General features: G+C 42.6%; 1 protein-coding gene across 1 annotated transcript in view; it reads left to right on the forward strand.

The window, feature by feature from the left end:
- Positions 1-2,467: 2,467 nt before the first annotated feature.
- The window catches only part of NUP107 (nucleoporin 107kDa), a 63,687-nt gene continuing 57,284 nt past the window's right edge, over positions 2,468-8,870 (forward strand). Inside the window, exons 1-6 of the mRNA XM_011976594.1 lie at positions 2,468-2,565; positions 2,598-2,837; positions 4,755-4,846; positions 5,327-5,413; positions 6,347-6,462; positions 7,996-8,140. Of these exons, the coding sequence (XP_011831984.1) occupies positions 2,830-2,837; positions 4,755-4,846; positions 5,327-5,413; positions 6,347-6,462; positions 7,996-8,140 (448 nt within the window). The 5' untranslated portion in view covers positions 2,468-2,565; positions 2,598-2,829. The remainder of the gene's footprint in view (positions 2,566-2,597; positions 2,838-4,754; positions 4,847-5,326; positions 5,414-6,346; positions 6,463-7,995; positions 8,141-8,870) is intronic.

Genomic DNA, 8,870 nt, shown 5'->3' on the forward strand with positions numbered 1-8,870 from the left:
TAGCCAGGATGGTCTCGATCTCCTGACCTCGTGATCCGCCCGTCTCGGCCTCCCAAAGTGCTGGGATTACAGGCTTGAGCCACCGCGCCGGGCCTGACATCTTGTTTAATCCTTACGACACCCCCGTGACAAAGGTATTGTTTTCTCCATTCTACAGATGAGGAAACTGCAGGTGCAGGGGGCTTGAGCCTAGATGGAGCCCAAAGCAATGTTTTTATCAAAATGCCATGTTGTCTGAGAGGGGATAATAAGGTATGAAGAGGCCTTCCAGAGAACTAGGCTTCTCAGAATTATAGCAGAACATAAATGGCTAAGGCAAAACTTCCACTGATTTCCTCTTTCCCAGCTGAAACCATAGAGGGTATTGAAGACAAGAAAAAGAGATTCCTGCTGTGCCAGAAACCCTTTAAAAATGTGAGGGAAGGCTGGGCGCAGTGGTTCACGCCTGTAATCCCAGCACTTTGGGAGGCCGAAGAGGGCAGATCGCAAGGTCAGGAGTTTGAGACCAGCCTGGCCAGCATGGCGAAACCCCGTCTCTACCAAAAATACAAACATTAGCTGGGCATGGTGGTGCGTGCCTGTCATCCCACCTACTTGGGAGACTGATGTAGGAGAATCGCTTGAACCGGGGAGGCAGAGGTTGCAGTGAGCCAAGACTGCACCACTGCACTCCAGCCTGGGTGACAGGGCAAGACTCTGTCTCAAAAAAATAAAAACAAATAAATAAAACACGTGAAGGAATTTCACAGAGCTGAAGGTCAAGTGCCTGAGAAAGACGTTTGCCCACAAAATGCTTGGAAAAGAAAGGAGAAGACCAGGCGCAGTGGCTCACACCTGTAATCCCAGCACTTTGGGAGGCTGAGGCAGGTGAATCACCTGAGGTCAGGAGTTTGAGACCAGCCTGGACAACATGGTGAAACCCCATCTCTACTAAAAATACGAAAATTAGCCGGGCGTGGTGGCAGGCACCTGTAATCCCAGCTACTCAGGAGGCTGAGGCAGGAGAATCACTTGAACCAAGGAGACAGAGGTTGCAGTAAGCCGAGATGCCACCACTGCACTCCAGCCTGAGCAACGGAATGAGACTCCATTTCAAAAAAGAAAAAGAAAAAAGAAAAGCAAGGAGAAAGCTACATCTATGAAAAAGCTAAGCACTGTTGGATGTGGTGGCTAACCTTGTAATCCCAGCACTTTGGGAGGCCCAGGCAAGAGGATGGCTTGAGCCTAAGAGTTTGAGACCAGCCTGGGCAACAACATAAGACCTCGTTACTCCAAAATATTTTTAAAAAACGGGGTTGGGAGGCAGGCATGGTGGTGCGTAGGGAGGCTGAGGTAGAAGGATTGCTAGAGCCCAGGAGGTCAAGGCTGCAGTGAGCCATGACTGTGCCACTGCACTTGAGCTGGGACAATAGAGCAAGACCCTGTCTCAAAAAAAAAAAAAAAAGAAGGAAAGAAGGAAGGAAACATAATTTAAAAAATCAAGTCCAAAAAAAAGCAAGCAAGAAGAAGAAGAAAAAAAAAAAAGCTCAGCACTGTCACAGGAATATATGACAAGAAAAGCTGGCAATTTCTATATACCTGTGAAATCCAAATTGTCACTTGCCTTAAGGTATCAATGGTGTGAGCCCAAAAGTCTGTCAAAATCTCTTCACTTTCCCCAGATCTTCCATGGCACCTCTGCTAAACTCAACAAGGCTTCAGTTAACATGCTGACTATTGTGGAACCATACATCGCATAGAGTACCTGAACCTGAAATCAATAAATGAACTGATCTACAAACTGGTTATGGCAAAACCAATAAACAAATTACCTTAACAGATAACTCTTTGATTGATGATTTCTTGATAAATATGGCATCATCTGACTGGAGAATCTGATTCATGAGATCTATGCTGTTGAAAAACTCTTCAAGTTCCTGTGATCCTTCAAATTATCTTCTCCAAGAGGGAGAATGACTACCTATTCTGTATTACTAAAAGGTACAAATGCCAGCAACAGAAAAGACCATATCAACAGGCTTATTAAACGGATAAACTGAAGCATCTAACGTTATTTTTGTAATCTGGTCAGTTAATAGCCAGTCACTACTTTCAAACTGGAAAAAACAAAAACCGAAACAAAAATGTGACTGACTCCTTCAAGACCAAAATATACCACTTTTTGCCTAGACGGCACTTTGAAATAGAGGGCAATACCATCATGTTTTACGCTTGCCTTTCTACTTTTTAATACAGGTGAACTGTTTCTCCTTAATAGAAAAGAATACCAAATAAAGAACAAATAGCAGTTATGGAAAATAGTTTCAAAAACTGCAGGGGGCTAGAGAACAAAGGACTGAGTGTAGGGAGAGAGATAAGAGATTCCCGAGGTGTGGGGCAGAGCCCACGCATCTGAATTCCAAGAACAGGCGCTTTCTGACAGAGAATACCAGGAAATGACTTCACGTCTTTCCAGACTATCAACATGCTTCATTTTTCCCAGTAGGAGAACCCAGAGCCTGTTCCACGCCCACAGACGTTGGTCAGGCAAAGCGGCCGCAAGGCGTCTGGGCTAAATTCAACCAGGTCCCGCCCCCGGCCCTGTCTGGTCCAGCCAGGCACACATTGGCAAGCTTTTGCGCCTGCGCCCACCGGGCCTGCACCTGTAGGCTGAAGTCGCCCATGCGCTAGATGGGAACGTCGTTTCTTCTCCCCTACCCCTTTTCTGTGGGGCTGTTTTAGGGAGAGACTGCTTCCGGGTCGAAGGGCTTGCTTCCGGAGAGCGGGAAGGCTAAAACGCGGTAGCTAAGCTGGAGCCGACGTTTATTCTGTGTGGAAAAGGCTTTAGCCATGGACAGGTCAGTTCTGATAATGGCAGCTGAACCCAAAGCCTTGCCCCTCTCGCCTGTTGGCGAAACGAAATAGGTGAAACTAGACTCCCAGAAGAAGCCAAGGAGGTCCCGGGTGCTTCCCCTAAGACTCCTTCCCCATGCCGGGAAATTTGGCTACAAATGGGGAAAGGCCGCTTGGCCTGCGTCGGGTGGGGTACGGATCATAATGGTCCCCTACATTCCCACTACGTTCTGCGATCTATTCGGCGCTTTGGGGCAGCAACACTGATCGCTCCTGGGGTGGGCGGGGTAGGTAGCCCGGCGTTCGAAATGCTAAGTGACCAGTCTGTGATCACAAAGCCAGTCAGTGAAGATACTGGGATCTCAGCTCAGACTTTCTGATTACAAGTGCCAGCATCAGATACTGAGTTCCCCCTGTGATCTGGGTACTGTGCTAGCCGCCTGCAACAAAGATCAGTTATTCAAGATCCTTCACCTCGGGGAATTAGTTGTGTAGTGGAGACAACCAAGCGGTATAAAGTGATAAGTGTTTGGGGGCGATTAAGTCTCCCTGTCACTCTATCAGAAAGACTTCTCAAAGAAGGTAACTTTCTAGCTGGTCTTTGCATAATAATAGTACATTATTCGTACTCCAAACATTGAGTACCTACTATATGACTGCCATTGTTGGCTTTGAATATATATTATAGGTTTATTTAATCTTCAGAACAAGAACAATCCTATGAGGATAGGTACTGTTATCCCTTTTTCATATATAATACTGAGACTAAAAGAGGTTAAGGAACTTGCTGAAAGTTAGAAAGCTAATAAATACAAGAACCAAATTGCCAGCCTGCCTCTGTGTGTCTCCAGCCTACCTGAGGCTCTTTGAGGAGTAATTAGTTGTTGACCAGGTGCCCAAGGGGGCAAATGTAGGTCTTTGTAAAAGAAACATATTCAAAGGTGCTAGTATATGAAAAACAAAAGTACGTGTAGCTCAGTGGTCACATGCAGTATATGTTTAGAGTGATGTTTGTGGCTGAATAGAAGACTGAACGCCTAAACTGGGGTCACATTGTAAATATCATTTTAGGAAATTTGCACTTCTATAAACCAGAGAGAGCTATCTGTAGGTTTTTTGTTTGTTTTGTTTTTTAATTTTAATTATTAAACATTTAAAATTTTTTCTATGTGATTGTTTCCCATACTTTCCTGCTGAAGGAATATCTGAAGGTTTTAAGTGGAGGAAAAGCATATTAGATTCTTGTCTTAAACACAGGCCTTTTAGTCCACACAATTTAGTTTCTAGACCTTTGAGTGAAACTGACAGAGTGTTGTGATGGGACAGGAGACCTCTTTGGTTGAAATAACTTGAAGAGTCATTTTGCTACAATTTACCAGAATTTTTTTACTTACTCTTCTATCTCACAAGCTCTGTTTGTTGTTGTGGTTGTATCTCACAAGCTCTGGTTGTTGTTGTTGTCTGGTGGTGGTTGTTGTCTGGTTGTTGTTGTTTGTTTTTTAATAGTACCCATGGTTTAAAGCATTTTGGATTCTGCAGAAAATCTTTTAAGAGAGAATTCCTGCAATTAGGTAACTTCTCAATCCAACCAGGGAAATAAGATTCACTTTTATGAAGCAATTACCTAAAACAGTGTTATAATATAGATTCCAAGTGTTGAAATAATTCTTTAGGAGAAAATAACATAGTGAGTACTAGAAAGTCAGAGAAATCTTTGTGCAGGTAACATTTGAGTAAGACTTTGAAGAATAAGCAGGATTTGGAGCCACGAGTGCATTCTCAGCAAAAGATCCAAGACTTGGCTACTGGAATGACCTACATCTTAACTTACTCAGGGTCCTTTACTCCAGCTGTGATGATAAAATTCTTTACAAATGCTATATTCTCGTTTCACTTATATAAGCTTGATTATACTACTTTAGGAGTGGCTTTGGAGATATATCATCCCCTGTAATCCGGGAGGCAGAGGTGACACGGACTGCACGGAAACAGAGTGCTCAAAAAAGAGTTTTAAGTATCCTTTGCGATTTAAGCATCATTATAAAAATTGTAACATGTTTGGAATCAGTGTTATAGAATTTTCTTTTTATAAGAGTATTAAATGTTAGCTATAATAAAATCCTGTAGAAATTTTTTTCACTCCACAGAGCTGTCATTAGGTAAATATAATGCAAAAATTTAATAAGATTATATTTCCTTAAAAATAAAGATATTTCTTACTGCTGACTATCATATTGTGGTTAGCTTCTGCTGAGATTTTTATTATTTGAAAACTGACTAAAAACATTTAGTTCAGTGTGTAGTTATCTAAGACTGACGTCTGAGAATTTAAATGGCAGAAGGAATGGGTTATTTACCCTTTGCATTGAAAAATGGTAGCCGTAAAATACCTTGTTCTTGAAAAATGTATTCACATAATTTGTATAGTAAAAAGATGGTTAATTCTCATTTTAATCTTTTCTACATGGAAAACTTTTCTTAACTCATTGTACAGTTCAGGCATCTCAAGATGAAAGTTTTGGTAATACTACACCAAGAAACCAGGTTATCCCTCGAACTCCTAGCTCGTTTCGACAGCCTTGTAAGACTTTTTTGCTTTTAAAGCATTTAATAATAATGATAATTATAATAGCAACTAACATTTATTGTAACATGATAAGTATAGTATTTGGTTACAATATCAATAAACACTAATAATAATGATTGCAGTTATTATTTGTTTGAACTCTTGCCATGTACAAGGTACTGTACTTTCCATAAACACACAGTAACTATGACATAGGTATCGTTAGCTCTATTTTACCGAAACTGAATGCGAGACTTAGAGAAGTTAACTAATATAGGCAGTAAGTATGTAAATAGGCTGGATGCAGTGGCCCATGCCTATAATCTCAACACTTTGGGAGGCCAAGGTGGGCGGATCATTTAAGGCCAGGAGTTCAAGACTAGCTTGGCCAACATGTGAAACCCTGTCTCTACTAAAAATACAAAAATTAGCTGGCGTGGTGGCGCATGGCCATAATCCTAGCTACTCAGGAGGCTGAGGCAGGAGAATTGCTTGAACCCAGGAGGCAGAGGTTGCAGTGAGCTGAGATTGTGCCACTGTACTCCAGCTGGGGCGACAGAACAAGACTAGTATGTAAATAGTGGAACTGGGATTCAAACAATGATCTGTTTACTCCAAAGTTTATGCCCACTGTACTACACTGCCTTGGTATGCCTTATAAAATTAAAATATGAAGAATCCATTGACTGATTAGTGGCTTTAACTGCTCAGTTAGGCTATAATGAAAGCATCTGCAATTGCAGTAAAATTTTTCCTGTTAGGCTCAGTAGTACTTACAGCTCAAATTTAGAAAAATAATTTAAATCCTTGTATCATGGAAATGTTAGCATTTAAAGTATTTATTTGGTTAGAGTACAGTAAAAATTTATTCTTCATTGCTTGTTTGCTTTGTTTTGATAATGAATGCTCACGCACTTTAGGTTCTTTCTACCAACCTTTTGTTTATAGTTACCCCAACAAGCCGAAGCTTACTAAGGCAGCCAGATATTTCCTGCATTCTTGGAACAGGAGGGAGGTCGCCCCGACTTACACAGTCTTCAGGGTTCTTCGGAAATCTCTCCATGGTATGTAGAAAAATAGGACTAAGAACTTTTGGGTTGAGTGTGGTGGCTCACACCTGTAATGTCAGCACCCCCTGAACTCCTGACCTCAAGTGATTCTCCCGCCTTGGCTTCCCAGAGGTCAGGAGTTTGAGACCAGCCTGGCTAGCATGATGAAACCCTGTCTCTACTAAAAACAAAAAAATTAGCTGGGAGTGGTGGCTTACACCTGTAATCCCAGCTACTCGGGAGGCTGAGGTGTGAGAATTGCTTGAATCCAGGAGGCAGAGGTTGCAGTGACCTGTGATTGCAAAAGAAAAAAAAAAGAGAGAGAAAAGAAGTTCTCCCTTTTTATAAAAGTATAACATTTGATGTAAAAGCCTTTTAATGAATATTGAGTCAGAATCATCACAAAAGTAACTTTAGATTATATGGATTGAAATAATTAATTAGACATTAAAAAAACTGAAAACCTTATGCATCTGATATCACAGATGGAAACTGTGACACCAGCAACCTTTAAATGCAAATAAGATGTTTTAATCTGTCAGTTTGCTGACCAGAAGAAATACATGCTGTGGTTGGTTGCTGATGGCTATAAAATCTGATCCCTGTTTTGAAGCATACAAGAGTAGGAATCAGAGGGTAATAGATGCAGAGTATCATAAGGAAGAGATAAAATGTATTAAAGAGGATACAAGAGAAAATTGGAAAAGGTAGATGAGGTACTCTTTAGGAATCACTATGGAACGGTATTGAAAATAGCAAAATAAATGTTATGTAAGCTGTGATTCAGAATGACTTCACCTAAGTATTAAAAATACACTATAGGCTGGACGTGGTGGCTCATGCCTGTAATCCCAGCACTTTGGGAGGCCAAGGCGGGTGGATCACGAGGTCAGGAGATCCATACCATCCTGGCGAACACAGTGAAACCCCGTCTCTACTAAAAATACAAAAAAATCAGCCGGGCGTGGTGGCGGGTGCCTGTAGTCCCAGCTTCTCGGGAGGCTGAGGCAGGAGAATGGAGTGAACCCAGGAGACGGCGGAGCTTGCAGTGAGCGGAGATCGCACCACTGCACTCAAGCCTGGGTGATAGAGCAAGACTCTGTCTCAAAAAATAAATAAATAAATAAATACACTATAGCAGCCAGGCATGGTGGCTCACATCTGTAATCCCAGCATTTTGGGAGGCTGAGGCAGATGGATCACATGAGGCTGGGAGTTTGAGACCAGCCTGGCCAGCATGGTGAAACCCTGTTCCTACTAAAAATACAAAAATTAGCCAGGCATGGTAGCACGTGCCTGTAGTCCCAGCTACTTGGGAGGCTGAAGTGGGAGGATGGCTTGAGCCTGAGAGGCAAAGGTTGCATTGAGCTGTGATCGTGCCACTGCACTCCAGCCTTGGCAACAGATCCAGACCTTATCTCAAGAAAAAAAAAAAACCCACATACATACATATAATTTTTAGAAATCTTACTTGCTTTTAAAGTATCCACTCAGTGACAATAACTCCATCACTTTTCTCTATTTTTACTTTTTTGTTTTTTTTTTAAGGTTACCAATCTGGATGACAGTAACTGGGCAGCTGCATTTTCATCACAGCGTTCCGGACTCTTCACAAACACAGAGCCTCACAGTGTAACAGAAGATGTAACTATCAGTGCTGTTATGTTACGTGAGGATGATCCTGGAGAAGCTGGTAAAATGGCATTGAGCTTTGTAACAAGTAGCTTTTCACTAAGATCAAGGAAATCGTCTCTTCCTGTTTCTGAACATCATTATGTTTTTCTCTTTCTTTTTTTTTTTTTCTTTTTTTTTTGAGACGGAGTCTTGCTCAGTCGCCCAGGCTGGAGTGCGGTGGCGCGATCTCGCCTCGCTGCAAGCTCTGCCTCCCGGGTTCACGCCGCCATTCTCCTGCCTCAGCCTCCCCAGCCTCCTGAGTAGCTGGGACTACAGGCGTCCGCCACCACACCCAGCTAATTTTTTTTGTATTTTTAGTAGAGACGGAGTTTCACAGTGTTAGCCAGGATGGTCTCGATCTCCTAACCTCGTGATCCGCCCGTCTCGGCCTCCCAAAGTGCTGGGATTACAGGCGTGAGCCACCGTGCCCGTCTGTTTTTCTCTTTCTTTTCTTTCTGTCTTTTTTTCTTGAGAGAGTAACTTAAACAACAAATTTTTGTGTGTGTTTTTTGAGACAAGAATCTCACTCTGTTGCCGGGTGTGGTGGCTCATGCCTGTAATCCTAGCACTTTGGGAGGCTGAGGTGGGCGGATCACGAGGTCAGGAGTTCAAGACCAGCCTGGCCAACATGGTGAAACCCCGTCTCCACTAAAAATACAAAAATTAGTTGGGTATCGTGGCGCACGCCTGTAATCCCAGCTACTGGAGAGGCTGAGGCGGGAGAATCACTTGAACCGGGAGGCGGAGGT

The sequence above is a fragment of the Mandrillus leucophaeus genome, unplaced genomic scaffold (genome assembly GCF_000951045.1).
Source record: "Mandrillus leucophaeus isolate KB7577 unplaced genomic scaffold, Mleu.le_1.0 Scaffold169, whole genome shotgun sequence".
NCBI lineage: Eukaryota > Metazoa > Chordata > Mammalia > Primates > Cercopithecidae > Mandrillus > Mandrillus leucophaeus.